The sequence below is a fragment of the Periophthalmus magnuspinnatus genome, chromosome 10 (assembly GCF_009829125.3).
Source record: "Periophthalmus magnuspinnatus isolate fPerMag1 chromosome 10, fPerMag1.2.pri, whole genome shotgun sequence".
Lineage (NCBI taxonomy): Eukaryota > Metazoa > Chordata > Actinopteri > Gobiiformes > Gobiidae > Periophthalmus > Periophthalmus magnuspinnatus.
Window position 1 is genome coordinate 6715448 of NC_047135.1, and position 18729 is coordinate 6734176.

Below are 18729 nucleotides of genomic sequence, written 5' to 3' on the forward strand. Positions count from 1 at the left end.
AAAGGTGTGGCAGAAGAAGCTATTCCTATCATTATATTTCCTTGATAACCAAGCATTTTGTATAAACATTTTGCCCTACTTCCTCCCTGTGTTCCCCCCCTCATTTGGCAGAGGTCCAATCATGGGCCCAACACATCCATTCTCTCTCCCATACTCCCTGCTCTCATAACACCTCACAGTTACACAGTTACCTCTCTGCCAAGATAAAGGTTATTAAGTTCTTCTCCTCCAGTAACATGTGGGCTCAGCATGTTTTCACGATTTAGTCGGATGCACTGCTGACATGACAAAAAGTAACATGGTTAGTTTTTTTTAATAATTAGCTAGTGCTGCAGCTATTGATTATTTTAGTTATTACTTTATTTTATTATTTATTTTTTCAAGTAATCTTTTGATTATTTACTTTAATAGTTTTTTTTTACCTTCCATAAAATAACCTGAAAGAATACTAGTTGTTTCTTCTGAAGTTATGGTTCTTTTGATCACTGAGATGAGAGAGGCTACAGATAAAAAATGTGTCTTTTACCAAAATGACCAGAACATAGCTGTTATCTTCCTTTAATGATATAAGGCCACTACTGCATGGGAAACAGAACGTTTTGCACCTTTGTAAGAAAGTAAGCAATGTATTACATTTGTATATTGTGCACAGTTCATAGTTAAAACAAATAAGTCGTTTTTCTGACCGAAATAACATTTATTCTTAATAGCACATCAATATGTCCCCAAAACAAACGTTTCACTAATATGACAGACCAGATCAAAATGTCCCTAGAATCATTGTCAATTTTCTTGTTAAATGAGAACTAGTTAGTTTCTATGCATTTGTGATCAAAATTTTAATCAGGTGTTGACATCATTTGCAGTTATACAATCACTTTTTTTTTATTAAGATAAGAGTGAATATTTACATGTGATCATGCAGCCGTGTTGTGGCACTAATCTAGGTCCCTGTGCGGTTTAGTTCACTTTAGCCTCTGTGGTTGGCTTTAGTTCACTTTAGCCTCTGTGGTTGGCTTTAGTTCACTTTAGTCCCTGTGGTTCGCTTTAGTTCACTTTAGTCACTGTGGTTCGCTTTAGTTCACTTTAGCCTCTGTGGTTCGCTTTAGTTCACTTTAGCCTCTGTGGTTGGCTTTAGTTCACTTTAGCCTCTGTGGTTCGCTTTAGTTCACTTTAGTCCCTGTGGTTCGCTTTAGTTCACTTTAGTCCCTGTGGTTCGCTTTAGTTCACTTTAGTCACTGTGGTTCGCTTTAGTTCACTTTAGCCTCTGTGTCTTCACCTTTCGTCGGTCTTTCAAGTGAACTGGTTTGTTTTCATCATCGCTCTCCTCCGGCTCTTCTCCGGGCTCTCACTCGCTGCTAAACTCGTCTCTGTGCTGTGCAGGGTCCGTGCGGAAACAAGCGCCTCAATGGTTCCGTGCTCCCTGTGCGCTTCAGTTTCACGTTGTTCTATTCATAATAATTTAACGAATCATCGAGGCAATAAAACAACAATCGAAGCTTTATAGGAATCGAATTACTCAACGAATCATTTCACCCCTATAATTAGCCAAATAACATCTTTGGGCATTTCTGTGGGGGACAGCAGTGTGTAGCCCTATTTGTGGTAGGAAGATTTTGCAGGACTCAAAGACAGCGTGATAGATCCTGATCGCTGGCTAAGTGCCTCTATGTGAAGCTCAAGCTAAGCAGGATTGAGATGTTTGAAACATGTCCACCGTGCTGTTTCATGATCGTGTTGATCATCAAATCATCCAGATGCATAAATGGCCCATATTACGCTATTTTCTGATCTATGTTACAGTGTTGTTTCCTCATCAAACACATACCCAGAGTTGTTTTTTGTTTCATTCACACGTTTAACACATAAACCCTGGATATTTAGACTGAGTTCTTTCAAATCAAAAACACAGGAAGTGGTCCACTCTGTAAACACCTTCACTAGAATCATTTCAGGCCTGGAACTGCCAATCTTTACTGAATAAAAGGTAAAAGTTATTAACTTCAAAACTACCACTTAATGACATCACCAGGTGGAACAGAGCATTTTAAGTTTTGGAGATGTGGACGGACTAATAATAAAGTGTTACTCAAACATGTGTGAACGAAACAAAACACAACTCCAGATATGTTTTTGAGGAGGTAACAATATTCTAGTGAAGTCAACACTAAGATGATGAAGAAAAAAAAAAGTCTAAATGGTCAAAGAAAAAAAATGTTTTTTTGTTGATAAAATATTACCAATAATTAGCCAATAATTACAATCAAGACATATGTTTTGAAAGCCCCAGAGCAATTAATTAAGTTCCAGTATGATTGTTTATGCCTTCAATTGTTTTATTTTTAGTTAGCTCAAAAAGAGTTCTAGTATGCTGCAAAAAATATAAATTTCTATAATAAACTGATGTATTTAGAGCTGCGTGTCTTGTCTCACTCCAACCACTAGAGGACGCTTTCTTCCTATAGTGTTACCATTGGAAAGGGGAAAATTAATTCAGATCTATTAATCACATCTAAATAGCTCAGTGCATCTTGGGGGTTTTATCTGGCCCCGAAATCAGCCAAAACAAAGAGCAGAGAAAGACACCTCATACATCAGCCTGTGGAAACGTGTTCTCCTGACTTTTGCTTTCTTTGCATCATTAGGTTGAGCCTTGGAGTTATTGATTAACAATGAAGGAGTTAGTGAATCATCGAAAATTAGGATGTCCTTGATTAAGCTCCCCACAGAGAACTTAAAAACAGACCTCACAAAAGTCTGGCCCTCTTGGATCCTAGGAGGGCGCGGCACCACAACAGGCTTTTTCACATAAGGTAAGTAGTTTCTCAAAGTGGTGGAACAGGTGTTAATAGTGAAGATGAAACAATGTAGAATTAAATCTATCCATCTTGCATTTATTCAGTTATAAGAGTTTTTCTTGCTTTAAAACACCTTGGAAAACATGAATTATTACATATAACAGGCAATAGAATAATTAGTTTAGGTCAGGGCTGTCCAAACCTTTTTTTCACTGAGGGCATAGTGACATAGTAGGCAGAGGGGATCTGGGGGGCCCCTCCAGAGAAAATGTTAAATTCTAGACATTTTTTTCTGGTTTCCGGTGCATTTCAATGTGTTCCAGTTGGCTAAAGTGGGCTTACAATGTTACATTACATTACACTATTTATGTTATAAAATGCAGAATTGAATAGAGTAGCAAAAATATGTACTTAAGCAAGGGCACACTTACTTTAAAATCATATTACTCAAAAAGTACAAAGTATTGGTCCTACTTAGAGAAGCATAAGAGAAAAAGACCAGACATAACATCAGATTTATAATCATCAAATAATTTGAAGTTAGTATAATTGGAAGGACACAACATTAAATAATGGTAACTTCAAAGAACAGACTACAAAAAGCATTGATTTTGGGATCATGTTATTTTGATGTTTATTGTCAGGCTTTGGTTGCAGAGTAGAGTTATGTGACATACATTTGCATATGAAATTAGCAGAATTTTATCGGAAATGCGCATGTTAATGAGCATTTTTAGATTGCATTTAGAAATCATTCATAGGTCGTTCATTCATCCAGCACATGTTTCAAAGAGAGGCTTCAATGTTATTAATCTGATATAACAAGAGCAGTGACCTGCTGCATCTACTCTCACATCATCTGACGGTTTAGATCAGCCACAACCAAAATCAGCCAATAAACTGCCTCACCTGCTGTCCTTGTATCACTCTGATATATGTTCTGTATACATAATGATACACGTCCAGCTTCACTGTTTTATCCTGCATGTGCAGTGGTGTAAAGTGGTGACATATTTATCTCTTTCCTCAAAACTATTTTCCTCTGGGGCTCTTGAAGCATTGTCCAGAACTTCAGATAAACTTGGCTTCACTAACCTTTAGTCTTAACAGTCATTCTAAGTGCACCTTGGGGAAAGGGGGGCCCCTCACCATGGTATAAACATGGAGCTGGACACACCTATTCCAAATCAAAAACAATGCATGCAGCACATATTTAGCTGCTTAAAATAAAACACATTAAATCTTTTTTAGAGGGATATTTAGACTAGTATAAACACCTGAGCGTCGTTTAGTTTCCAAAAAGTTTTTCCAGTCATTATTTTCAATATAAATGTATGGAGTCTTGGGGGCCCTCTGGTAGTCCTGGGGCCCTAAGCAGCTGCTTAGTCCGTTTATAGGCTGGGCTGGCCCTGTATTCACTCCATACTTGGTGTTGATAAGCTACTATTGTAGTGACCGCTACCCTGGGGTAGACTCACAGAAGTGAGGTTGCAAATCTGCAAATCATTTAAATATATTCAAAGCCGAGTCCCACTGACCGGTGGTCAATACAGTGAGTCATTCATATGTGTGCATTTGACATGGCTATGAGCCACAATACCTTTAAAAAAGCCTGGGACATTGACTTTAGGTCCGTGTCACAATGCAGTGTTGAGTTTATTGAGTTTATAGTGGTAGAATTACCTAAATTTGCATAAATATACAGTATTTGCATCATTTGGGCCAGTCTAGCAGGAGGCTTGAGTCCAAACAAAAATTGCTCTGAGGGCAGAAATATCCCATCATACCCTTGTTTGGGAGATTACGCTAAGATAAATATTTCTCTTTTGAGGTAATTTTAATAGTTGTGATTATAGACAATACACTACATATTTTAATTTTGAATATCTCTAAAAGAACAACTGTGATATATAAATTTTTTCAATGTCTCACACCTCTAATTAAAGCTAATTTCAGTTTGTCAGAACCCTTTGAGGTAGTAGCCTACAGCAAAATATGTGGACAACTGAGAGAAAGACATAAACCAACCAAATCAAAAGCTCATAATGATACAAATGTGTGAGAGGGAAGAGATGAAAGCAATCAGCATTCAGCTTATCTGATATTATGAATATGCAGCAGCGCCATTTAAACACTGACAAATCATCTGTCACTCTCAGAGAGTTTCACTTAAGCCTGTATTTCCTCCTCAAGTGAAAGCTAATTAGAGACATTTCGGTGAAGGATAAACAACAGAGAGGATCATGAACCAGACAGAAAGGCGGCAGGTACATATAAGATGCAGATTTGAGATCAGCTGTGTTCTTTCATTGAAATGCACTCCCACTTGTCAAGCACATGAGGTCACACACATAGATTCAAATTATGCTCAAAGACTTTGTGAACCTGCTGGAGGAGGATGCCACTTTCACACAGTAATTACAGTCATTTTATCTGCTGCAATTACTGATCACACTTCCACATCTTTTTTACTTTTAAGAGATGACTTAATGCTCCCTCATCTTCAAATGGTGTCCCCAAATATATGAAAAGGAAAGGATTTTTATTATCTTTTTTGGAAATCTTTGAGGGGAACTTCTATAGACACTGCTGGAGAGTCCGACTTGCAGCTGCTGCAGGAAATCACGAGGACAAGTTCATGTTTTTCTCATTGATTCAAATGTTTGTCTGTGGAGAGGCTAAATGGTGCTATTTAAAGCATGATTTAAAATGCTCAATCTGACCCCAGATTGAGGACAGGTGCTGATTACATACAATGCGGGGTATCTTTGTTCTACTCTAATAGCTGTGTTGATAGGATTAAACAAGGAGTCTTGGTCTCCTGTTTACAGCTGCGGGCGGTTGATAAACATATTTACACTCATAATTATTCCATCAGATTTTCCCTATCTGTTATTTTCATTACCTCTTTTTTTTCTTTGCACAGTATCCAAGGCAACATGTCATCTCGGGCGATAACCATAGTGAACCTGGGAAAGAGCATAGATTTTGACTACAAGGGTAATCATTTCTATTTGTTCACTAGGATTTCAATTGCCATGGTAAATCTCAATTCTTTAATATTAGCAGATGCTGTGTCCTTATCACATGAAAATAAATGAACTGCAATTCGTCACAGTCTTACATCACTTGCCCTCATTACCTAGTCTAACCACATATTTGGTGGTGCTGGGCAAATATTTTGTCAGAAGACATTTGAGTGATTTAACACAGTTATCAAATGAGCATTTTGAGCAATAGAATGTTCTCGGCAAACAACTAGATACAAATATCACCCTGTAATCCTCTACCATAATCCTCTGAAATATACTATGGGATTATTACATTAGATTAGCAGTTCATATGTCAGTCTTCTTCTTTCAAATGTTGATAGTTAAAGGTACCACTGCAATACCAAACTCAAGTTAAGGTATGTTTGTACTAGTGGTAGTGAAAAAAATCTACCAAAAATAAAAGTTTAATGCCTGGTGGATCCTGGGAGAACACTACTATGCACTGTAACCACAAATTAATAATGAAACAACAGATTTACCTCCAGAGAATTCAATCGAATATATGAACATTATAAATCTTAAATGTTGTTCTAATGATTAATACAGGAAAAAGTATTAAAAAAAACAGGTATTGTTCAAGTACTGATCTTCCTGGATGTGTTTGAAAAGTTAAATGAGGTGAATCTTAACTCTTGATTTGAAAACATAAATCACAGTCATAAAAAATGACTAAACTGCCTAGCTATATCCAGAGCTCATTGTTGTCCTCATAAAATATTAATATTTGGTACATTGTTCAATATTGTGCAGTGCCAGTGCTAGTCCGAAGTCAAGTTTAATTTCTTCAAGGTCACCCCCTCCTATTTCTTTTTTTTTTTAGGGTTAAAACTGCAGCCTAAGCTCTCGTCGGAGGAGGACAGAGAGTCGGGCATAGGATCCACTCTGGACCTCGCCAGCAGTTTTGAGAGCTACAGGCCACATACCAATCACCTGTTCAGCACTGTGTCAGTCACAGCAGCAGACAGGCGCCCCCAAGAGACAGGTACTTAGCATTGCAATGAAGCCCCTGTGACTGCGGAGGGGGAGGAGGGTATCTTTGGGGATGGAGGGAGCACATGTTCATTTGATAAGGACATGAACTAAAGGCACAGAGCCAGGAGGGGCAGGCCATCTGGGTGACACGGCTGAAGTTCTGGGTGCACCAAACACTGTCTGACTACGTGCGTGTACTCTTAATGTTGGCTAGGGCAAAGATCAGAAGAAAAGTGAGACTAGTTATATTCAATGTGTCCACTGTTACCAAATAATTATATTCGGTCTGCTGGGTAATTTTGAGATAGACTGTTCACAGGACATGTCGCTGAAAATCAAAAACCCATAAATGTACGAAGCATGCATATATATATATATATATATATATATATATATATATATATATATATATATATATATATATATATATATATATATATATATATATATATATATATATATATATATATATATATATATATATATATATATATATATATGCATGCTTCGTACATTTATGGGTTTTTGATATATATATATATGCATACACATATGTATATGTATGTATGTATGCATATATATATATGTGTATATATGTGTGAGGGTGTGTAATAATTATTTGTAATTGTAGTACCCTTCTTGTGTAAAAAAGAAATAGGTCTGTTTTTCTCTATATTTTACATTTAGAGGTTCAAGTAAATTAAGTTCTCAAAAGGCTTTACTCTATCATGATACCTGGGTCTATCTTCATTGAGGTGATCAGAGGGATGTTGACTTGTTATCTGACCTCAGCTGAAGTCTTCTTTTTGAACCATTTCAGGTCTCTCAGCGTGTTTACCTCATTGCCGTCTTTTACCAGGTCTTGCACCAATCTCCGCAGCAACTCCAATTAACGTCAAGCGGCTTTTAAACGGACTGACCAAGATTCCTCTCCTCCTTGCCCTCCTCTTTGTCTTCGTTTGCTCACTGGACACGCTGAGCTCTGCCTTCCAGTTAACAGGGGGTAAGTGGTGCTGCTCTGCCTGCATGGTCCGGGCGGTTTCATACTGCTTTATGTTCAACTATACAATTGAGTCAGAATACACCTGGGCTTCTCTCCTAGCATTGTGAATAAAATGTAATTTTTAAATTTAGCCAAAATTTAAATGTAGCCAAAAAAATCACATATATTTGAAGGTAGAGTATGTAGGATGTGCTCTTGTTTAAAAACTACAATCACAACATAATCTGGGTTGCCAGTACCTTCACCTGCATCATTAATCTTTTATGGAGAGACCATGCCTCATTTTCAAGTTTAGAACTACTGACCAACATAGGGTTTAGTGGTGAGTATTCAGATCTGGGCCTTTTTCTTTTTATCCAACTGGATTTAGTTGAAGGAACTGGCAACCCACAGTGACGAGCTGATTGTACTTAATGGCTTAAGAACCAAAACAAAAAATGCCAACAATAAATAACTTCACAAATTCACAGTGGTTGTCCGTAAAATCCATATTCAAATGTGTTTATTTCATATCTAGGGATACAAAGTAAGATTGCATGTTTCTATTAGCAATACAAACATCTATAATTGAAAAGATACTGTACTAATGTCACACTGCAGAACATTACAAACAAAGCAATAACATTGCTTCGGTGACGAGCAGTTGGCCGGCTCCCAAACAGAAAAGTTGTATAGTGCACATTTAAGTCTTGTTGCTTGTGCCTGTAATCCTGTCTATTGCACGTTGGTGTTTTTGCACAGGGAAAGTAGCTGGGGACATTTTCCAGGACAATGCAGTGCTATCCAATCCAGTGGCAGGGCTCGTGGTGGGAATACTGGTGACTGTGCTGGTGCAGAGTTCGTCAACGTCCACCTCTATTGTGGTCAGCCTAGTGGCCTCAGGCTGTAAGTACAGACAAGATACATTAAGGGGCTCATATTACATAATTTTTCTGATCTGTTATAGTGTTTCCTTATCACAAACATACCTGGAGTTATATTTTGTTTCATTCACACATGTTTAGGTTCTAAATATTCTTCTCTCAAACAGAAAACAATCTGTTCCCCCTTGTGACATCATGTGGTAATACAGGAAGTGCGTCATTGTGTTTTTAAACTCCACACACTTTCACCAGAATCGTTTGGATGATTTCAGCCCTGGAGTTGCCAATCTCTACTGAACCAAAGGTAAAAGGAGCTGTTAACTTGAAAACTACCTCTTCATGACATCAAGATGAAACAGCATTTTGAGCTTTGGAAATATAGACTGACCAATAATAAAGATTTACTCAAACATGTGTGAATGAAACAAAACACAACTCCAAGTAGGTTTGTGATGAGGAAACATTATAACATGACTTAAATCTCAAAAATGTCCATTTTGTGTAATATAGGAACTTTAATAAGAAAATGCTAAATATTTTTTTAACTGGGAAATTATTCTTGAGTATTTGTGAAAACTACTTTGTGATGCCTAATAAAACACAGGATAACGACATAAATGGAAAAAAGATGCCCCCATGTATCTATGGAGAAAACAAAACCACTGATTCATGAGTTGAAAATGTACTTGGGATTGGGATTTTGGCTCAATCCCAACTATCTGACTTTGAATAAATGATCATCCTATCAGGCTTACACATTATTACTAACTACAGTGCTTTACAAAAATATATTTATGTAAACAAATAAATTATGAATAATGGCTCTGAGGGAAATTATGCATTCAATTATACATGTACAAAGAGTGCTACACTGCAATGGTTCATTACAGCACTATTACACTTGTGAATGCTTGGAATAAACAAGATTATTTTTCTAATTACAGTACTGAGCAATAGCCACCAAAATATCTGCTATTTTAGTATTTATGGTAAAATAAAACTATATTTAGCTATGCACGAGATAACTCACAAGTGTGCCTTGTCACTAAGGCCCATAGTATCTGGGACAAGCCCCAATCACACACAAATCCTAGAGGAAATAAAAATGAATGTGTTGAAACAGAAACTTGTGAAAAAAGTATTTCAAATTCTAACTTTGTAGTTTACACCAGCAGCAGATGTTTGGGGGTGCTGGCGTGTTGCGTTCACTCGGGTAAGATGTGCTCTGCGATTTCTCTGTTGAACTGTTGTGCCTCTGGCTTTTTCCAATTCTACTAATGTACCCTGATTCACTCCTTCTGTGGGCTCAAAATACAAGCAGCACTTGTTTTGATAGATCTAAGGACCATAGACTTTAGTGGGAGTGTGGATGAGTTCAAACAGTCCTTACTCCAGCAGAAATCTTTGAGAAGTCCTGTCTTGTCCTAATTTGAACTGAAATTGCTCCTGAATTACCACTCTAGCTGACTCACCTGAAAGTGTCAACTGCCTTTAACTGGGTTTAGATGAGAATTACTGCAGTGACCGAGCATTTCAGACAGGGATCAGTCAGGATCAATATAGGCCTAGTTTACACACATTAAAATATACTACGGTCTCTGCAATTTACGATGCGTTACGGACCATTATTGTCCAAGGCTGTGACCTTAGCTGACCTGCGTGAAATGAGTGCCTGCCCCCCAACCTTCCTTTTCAGTTTGCAATGTTAGAGTGATTGGGATCATCAGGCCAAGGTTTTCTCTTCAGTTCAAAGACTGATCAAGAGAGCCGTGGAGAAGATTATAGCTAATTATATGGACTAAAAAAAGCGAAAGTGGTACGTGGATATTTGCGTACTTCCACTTGTTAGTCCATGTCAATCTTTATTAAAAGTATTCTTACATAGGCTGAGCTGCGTAGTTTGGAACAAAGAGCGAAAACTCTCTAACCTTGCATCACCATGATTGCATTTGCTCATTAATATAATTTACATAATGTATTACTGTTCACACAAGCTCTGAACCTATTTCCAGTGTTGAATTTGAATGCAGATGTGTGACTAAAATCTTAATCTCATCTTTTCAAGTGTTGCATTTCCTGTGTGTGTGTGTGTGTGTGTGTTGTGTGGGTGTGTGTGCAGTGCTGGAGGTGAAGCTGGCTGTTCCGATTATCATGGGAACCAATATTGGGACTTCAGTCACGAATACCATTGTGGCCATGATGCAAGCAGCGGAGAGAAGCGAGTTTGAGCGGTAGGTGCAGGTGGTGCAAGGCTAAAGTGGAAAGGAGCTATACCATTACTGAAATTCGAAACACGATAAGTGCAAAAGGATTGTGGAAATGTTAAAAATGTCAAGTGTGAACTAAAAGAAAACATCTGCTGCTCCATCTCGGTCTCTGCCTCTTCCTGAGTGCAAAATGGCATTACTGTGATAATAATGGCACTCATCTCTGCAGAGCCCACACTAGTCACCCTTTGGCATAAAAATACACACAGATGGCAGTGTTATTTAAAAGGAGAAATGAGTATACTTTATTAATCTTTCATGACACACACTCGATCAAAATGCTTAGTATGGCCAAAAAGTGATACAGCCATAATAAGCAGCTTAAGTAGCAGATATCGGGAGTAGATGAACCTATTGATGTCTGTAAACCCCCCCTGCAGGGCGTTTGCGGGTGCCACCATTCACGACTGCTTTAACTGGCTCTCGGTGCTGGTGTTGCTGCCTTTGGAAGTGCTCAGTGGGCTCATGACGTGGATGTCCCACTGGATGGTCTCGAGTCTCAGTCTCCACACTGGACAAGATGCACCCGAACTGCTTAAGGTCATCACCGAACCAATCACTAAACTCATCATACAGGTAAACAACAGAGCAGGAACTATTTGACATTAAGTGCTGTGAATTCATTGGCTTATCATACATCATAGTGGCTGAGAAGAAGGTTCCGGATTCGACTCCCAGATTGCTCAGGCCTTTCTGTGTGAAGTTTGCATGATTCTGCCTGTGTTTGGGCCAGTACTGCGATGCACTCTACTCCTGGTGCGGCAGTAGCTCAGTTGGGAGATCCGAAGTTTGGTAGTTCGAATTCCGCTCTCGACATAAACATCATTGCTAGAGCAGTAAGATCCACTGACCCACAGGCTGGCAGCTCGCACAAATGAATACTGACGTTGTGTGCTTGGGGAAGACACTAAACCCAACTCGCCCCTTGTGTTTGTGCGCACTGGTGTATGAATATGTGTGTATGTGAAGGAGTGTGTGTTTCCTTGATGTAAAGCAAGGTGGAAAAGCATTATAGTAAGCACTGACCACAAATCATTGCCTCCTCTCATTTTGAAATGGATTATTATTTTTAGGATTTATTATTGGGCCACTATTAAAACTGTATTCACTATTATGTGTATTTTTCTTTCAGCTAGACAAATGTGTGATCACAGGAATCGCTATGGGCAATGAGGGTATGAGGAACAGGAGTTTGGTTAAACGACTGTGTCAAACCGACCTTGTTAGGGTAATACCTCTCCTGTACTGTCCTTGGAGTTTAAATAGAAACACTGTAAATATTTTATCTATTTTCACACATGCTTTTTTTCTTCCTTTGCAGCCCACTGTCAATGCCAGCCTTGAATCTTGTAATTTTCCTTATTACAATTCAGAGGTTGGCAATGAGCTCTACATTCTAAAGTGTGAGTTTTTACAGTAATATCTCCCTAACCACCCACACCTATCTGTACAAACAATGTACTTTAAAGCTGTTTTTCTTGCTGGTTATGAGATATTTTCTTTTGCTGGCCCCTGCAGGTAGGCACTTGTTTGTGTCCACAGAGCTGTCAGACCTCACTGTAGGACTGATACTCCTGGCTGTCTCGTTGGCTGTCCTCTGCTCCTGTTTGCTACTCCTGGTCAAGCTCCTCAACTCACTCCTGCAAGGACAAGTAGCAAAGATCATTCACAAAGTCATCAACACAGGTAGCTCATTAGCTGGATTTTTAAAAGCCCATAGTCCACTATTTTCTGATCTATGTTATAATGTTGTTTCCTCGTCAAAAACCTATCTGTAGTTGTGTTTTGTTTCATTCACACATGTTTAACACACAACTCCTGCATATTTAGGCAGAGTTCTTCTCTCAAACAGTAAACAGTAAACACACAGTTCCACCTTGTGACGTCATGTGGTAATACAGGAAGCCTCCACTGTGTTTTTAAACTCCATACACCTTCACTAGAATCGTTGATGATTTCAGCCCTAAAATTTCCAATCTCTACTAAACAAAATGTTTAAGGTAGCTGTTAACTTGAAAACAACCACTGCATGACATCACAAGGTGGAACAGAGCATTTTGAGCTTTACAGATGTAAACAGATTAATAATGCAGCATTACTCAAACATGTGTGAATGAAACAAAACACAACTCTGAGTATGTTTTTGATGAGGTAACAACATTGTAACATGGCTTAAAGCTCACAAGAGTCAATTTTGTGTAATATAGGACCTTTAAAGGAATGTTGTTAAACAATCTGGCATAAAACATATCGCTCTCCATGGAGACAAGGAGCAGGTGATTCAGCCAGGCTAGTTACAGTTCAGAACTGCGAAGAGGTGATCGGTTAGGTGTAATGCAAGCAGATGATGAACCCTCCACTAGTAAAATTACATAGTGGGCCTTTAAATTGGTCTTTTGGGTTCAAGTGGGGAAATCAAACTCAAATAAGTTCTGACTCTGGATGTCACAATCTCAAATTTTAGTGTTACAAAAAGAGAACCAGGAACAGTGAAATCCTTCTTAATGTGATGCAAACAGTTGCTTCTTGATTGTAGAGTGCTGTAAATAATGATGATGGGGATGGGGGCCGAGCTGATTAGTTTATTACTTTATTTCTGTTATAGGAATATTCTGACATTATTCCAAAAAACAAAAACAAAAAAAATAATAAAACACAGAATACTTTTTCAGGACTGGCATGCTCTAGCTATTGTAAGTTGGAACACAAATATATTTCTGTTTTGAATAGTCCATAGTCCCAGACAGGACCATACAGTCACTGCTCAGGGATGCAGGCGTATGCTTGGATGCAGTTTTCTCATTTGGAGAATGTAATATAATCCCAAACTAATGGCTCCCTTGCTGGAAAACTGAAATTGGTTGGCTGGCCACTGCTCATTACAGAAGCTGCTCCCTTCTCAACAAGAGAACACTTATTTTCAACAATAATTATGCATATCTATATAGTAACCATATGCATTTTTCATTTCTGTTTATTGAAGTTGTACTATGTAACTTTTCTGACTCCTGCTTGCCTCTGTGGACATGTTATTGCTTTGCCTGTAATTTTCCACAATATGACATTAAAGCTGTCTCTATTAATATATCTGTCTTCATGAAGACGCCACCACCAGGCCCCCTTACTGGTCAGCTCTGTGGTGAGGCAAGCCCACTCACAGAAAGAATGCTTGTTTTTCCAAAGTATTATTTTTGCGTAAAAACATATAATAAATGTAAGGTAAATAAGTCTAATGCCATAATCTCCAACATCCCTAGCAAAGCAATAACTGTGGAGATCCGTGGAGCTCCGTGGAGAGAAACAGATGTTGTGCCCTCCATCAAAAAGTGACACATTGTAGCTTGTAAAAAGCATTTAAAAGGTAATGAAGATTATAGACCGAGCATGAATGTACAAGAACACATGAGAATTCATGTTGATAGGGTCTTGGCCAAATTTTACATTAGTTGATTTATTAGGATTATTAGGATTACAATAATTTGTAACCGTTGTTACGGTTACAGAAAGGAGAAAGCATGCAGTGAGCTGAAGTTTTTTTTTTAACTTTATACTTATGCAGATGTTATTTAAGTATCTTTCCAGTTTTTTCACAAGATCCTGATATTTTTTTGTCTTTTGCTGGTGACATGCTACCTTCTTTTTAGTTGATTAATAGATGCACAGGGCATACCTTTAGTCAACTAATTATTTCTTTAGTCAGTTGCATCCCTAGTTGTGACAGACAAAACATGCCTGATCACTCTGTGCTGAGGGGAGCTTTGAAATAAGGGAGCAAAACCTTTTTTACAGATTGTTTATTAAACAACAAATCTTTATATTTTTAGATTTACCTGATCCATTCGGTTGGCTTGCTGGATATGTGGCGATGTTTGTAGGCGCTGGGGTCACTTTTGTAGTCCAAAGCAGCTCTGTCTTCACCTCTGCCATCACACCCCTCATAGGTATGTATAATGCATGGCGTCCATTTTAAAGAGTGTATTGACACGCTTTACAACCAGGATGTCTTAGCTTTAGTGCAGCAATAGCTACAGTACATCTGTTATAAATACATTTCAAGATTCAAGAATTCTTTGTCATTGTCAAAAGTAATAATGGCATTATATTTACAGCATTAAACAGTAAATGTGGCTGCAGTGCAAGGCAGTATTAGTGCAATTCATAAAGTGCAAATACTCAAATTTGCAAATGTTGTGTCAGTGGTTAAAAAATCAGGTTGATTTTTCATTATAAATTGCTAATCACTTTACAGGGAACGGTTTGGGCACATTATTAGAAAAAAAAAAAATCTGCAGGGGTTTTCCAAAGAGGGATTTATTTAATTAGGCAAAAATAATTGAAATGTGGAAAAAACAACAAAACAGTGGTTCAGTGTTTGCTTTGGCTGTCTGATGAATCATATTGGCTTGTGAGTATTAAATAGCTCATTACACCCTTATTATTTTGTAATTAGCAAAGGCAGATTTGTCACATAAGAGGTTACATTCAATGGACCCCTGGTTTTAATCAGTGCGGGTGTATACGCTTTAATAAACTGCACCCCAAAAGTAAACCATGTAAAATGAATAAAACAAAGTTGACCTCCATAGTATTCCATTTTACACTGAGATTACACAGACTGACCTGATATTGCAGCTAATGATCACAACAAAGATCATGAATATGAATTTTACAGAAGCGTGTATTAATATTGAAGACCTCACTCAGTCCCAATGGCCCTAAGAAGGAGTAACTCTTCAGTGAATGACAATATCTGTATGACGTGAGCCCACTTCAAATATAATCCCTGTGTATCAGAAGAACAAAGCTGAAAAGATATAGTGCTGCAAACTAATGTGTGCTCTGATTCTGAATGCTGATGTTTGGGAAGAATAACTAGAAACACAATACACATTTTTCAAAAGAGTCTTCAGTAAATATAGTATTGTCATGATGCATTTGTTTTGTTCTGTGAGAGGGACACCTCTTTAGTCCACTCACGGTCCCTGAACTGGTTTTACGCAATGACGATTTTAATTATAATAAAAATAATAGTGATTTTTAATTAGACAAAACAAAATGTAATCAAGAATTGTGATTACTACATGAAAGAAAAATTCTTCATGTTTTGCCACATTAATTTGTGTGCCTTGGATCCAGAATACATACTTCTCCAATACTTACAGAGATTGTGGACATACCAGGCAACATATTTATAGTGTGCAGGTGTACCAGGTCCAGCTCTGGAAAACCTTACAGGCTGATTTATTTAGTGTAATTTATCATCTCAAATATGCATGTTCAGTGGGATTAGCACTTCTGCATTTATATTTCTTCCCCCAAAATAACATGAATATGCATTTTTGTATATTCATGAAGTCATAAATAAAGTTGGAGCAGCTTATATGAGCAACTCAGCAGTGTCTCCAGACTGACATCTACAGTGAAATAATGCGCTGTGTTTAACGGATCATAAAATGGACACAGACAAGCTCACAAATTGAACTTTTCAAGGCCTTTGCTCTTGCACCAGAAGAATAAAATATTGCTGTAAAGCCCCTAGAGCCCCCTAATACAATAAATCATTAGTTTTGCATTGAAAAACTGTTTTGGACTATTATTAAGAGAATGAAGCCTTTTCTTTGTTGATTTTGGATGCTGTAAAGACCCAATCAGGCCAGTTTCCAATCTGCCATTACCTCAAAATTGCTTTCTGACTAATAAGTAATTAAGCAGTCAACCAGAGGCATATTTTGTTATTAAATGAGATTTGTGATGTTATTGTTATATGTTGCATAACCACTACTTTGCTAAAGGCAGAAACAGTGAAAAATGCATTGAGATTTTTTTTCATTTTCAGCTGGAATAATTAAGCAGCCAGAGGGGCCAAGCATATAAGGGAGCCTCTCTACTTTATAATCACAGCCTATGCTACTTTCAATACAGCCTTATTGTCATTATAATCCCCTATCCCCATTTAAACCCCTTCACTTGGTACTAATCATCACTTTTTTCAGCTTACTTTTGCCCATATGGTCTAAAAACAAGCTCAACAAAAAGAAAAAAAGTTAAAACATATAACACGTTCTGCTTGTTATATTATCACAAGTAGAAGTAACTAACTATATTTTTTTAAAGTGACATTTACTATGCTCCAAAATATGTATTATCCCTTGTCCGTCCGTAGGTTTAGTGGAAACCACAGACTGTATATAAATGGTCATAGCTAACCTGCTAACTTACTCTTAGTCTTAGTCTTTACAGAGTCTATGGTGGAATCCTGGGAAAACACTAATAATATTAATATTACTGTCATTAATAAACATGTAGTAAATTTCTTTCAATTGGTGCACCATTTCATCTCAGGAGTGGGTGTGATTAGTTTGGAGCGGGCCTACCCACTCACTCTTGGCTCCAACATCGGCACCACAGCCACAGCTCTGCTCGCAGCTCTGGCCAGTCCTGGGAACAAACTCACTGCTGCCTTACAGGTAAATTCGGCTTTCAACATTATTTTGAATTCAGGTCTAAAAACACTGGGGGCCTCCTCTGCACTCGCTTCCTTCGGGACAGGTGTTTTCATGAATATATTTTACACCTGTTTTTTTGCTAAGTGAAGAAGATTAACACAAATGTAAGGGAACAAGAGGGAAATCAAGAGAAAAGCTTAGCTACATTTCAAATTAGTGAATAAATCTGGGGAGACTTGTCGACAGGTTTTGCACATGCAATATTGTTTACAATTTATTGACATAAACATTATAATACAGGTTCTCTCCTCTAGAGAAATTGTTTCATAATCCTCTGTTTCCTTCGCAGATTGCATTGTGTCACCTTTTCTTCAACGTATTTGGCATAATCCTGTGGTATCCCATTCCCTGTATGCGCCTTCCCATAAGAATGTCGCGTGTCCTTGGGGAGCGGACTGCCAAATACCGCTGGTTTGCAATCCTCTATCTTCTTATTTTCTTTTTGGTGTTGCCCTCCCTTGTACTTGGTCTGTCCTTGGCCGGCTGGCAGGTGATGGTTGGTGTTGGGGCTCCCTTTGTGGCCGTAACAGTTTGCATTACTTTGATAAACCTAATGCAAAGCCATAGTCCGCGACATCTTCCCAGCATGCTCCAAAACTGGGACTTCCTACCTCCTTGGATGCGCTCTTTTAAACCACTTGACCGGCTTATCACCAGGGTAACTGCGTGTTGCCGCAGACTGGGCAAAGATGACGATAGTGGGGTGGAGGAGAAGAGAGAGGATCGTGTCCCTAGAAATAACACAACTGACAACCAAAGGACTGAGCGAGCCAACAGTAATCTGCACCTGGCATATGACAACCCTGTCCTGCAATATTTAGATGAGGGCCCCGCAGCTGTGCCAGTCCTCAAACTAAAAGGCTTGGAGAGGTGCAACAGTACTCCATTATAGCTCTTTCACAGCAAAAACTTTACAGAAATCCCTTTAATTGCAATCATATGGAAACTTTTCTGAGTGTTTCAGTATCAGCTCTCCAAACAGGTGCAGATCATCACTGTCATATTTACGTGTGAATAAAAGTGTAGCTATAAATCCAGGAGTTTGTGTGGTAAAAGGCCATTTCTTTACCATCAGCAGATTGTAAGAAAGATATTAGCATTTTTATTGGACACTGGAGATGCCTTCAGTACACAATGGTCATTGTCAGCCAATCTGTGTGTGGAAGGTTTGATGTGAAAAGCCACACACAGCAACATGCACATTATTATTTTTTTCTTACGTTGCAAATCGCATCCAACTAAATTTCAGGGATTGTAACTTTGATGT

The 18729-nt window shown here is 38.2% G+C and overlaps 1 protein-coding gene across 1 annotated transcript; it reads left to right on the plus strand.

The window, feature by feature from the left end:
* The first annotated feature begins 5730 nt into the window (after positions 1–5730).
* On the plus strand, positions 5731–18496 carry LOC117377761 (sodium-dependent phosphate transport protein 2A-like). The gene is made up of 12 exons (XM_055224998.1): positions 5731–5798; positions 6672–6833; positions 7683–7826; positions 8568–8711; positions 10809–10920; positions 11337–11532; positions 12089–12184; positions 12278–12359; positions 12475–12642; positions 14781–14897; positions 17299–17423; positions 17752–18496. The coding sequence occupies exons 1-12, from the start codon at positions 5738–5740 to the stop codon at positions 18352–18354; spliced, it is 2010 nt and encodes a 669-aa protein (XP_055080973.1). The 5' UTR covers positions 5731–5737; the 3' UTR covers positions 18355–18496.
* Positions 18497–18729: the final 233 nt, after the last annotated feature.

Bases quoted from the DNA above. Each gene is read 5' to 3' on its own strand.
- LOC117377761 (XM_055224998.1), top strand. From the start codon at position 5,738: ATGTCATCTCGGGCGATAACCATAGTGAACCTGGGAAAGAGCATAGAT. The intron at 11,533-12,088 runs GTAAACAACAGA...TTTTTCTTTCAG, and splicing joins TCACTAAACTCATCATACAG to CTAGACAAATGTGTGATCAC. The intron at 12,185-12,277 runs GTAATACCTCTC...CTTCCTTTGCAG, and splicing joins GTCAAACCGACCTTGTTAGG to CCCACTGTCAATGCCAGCCT.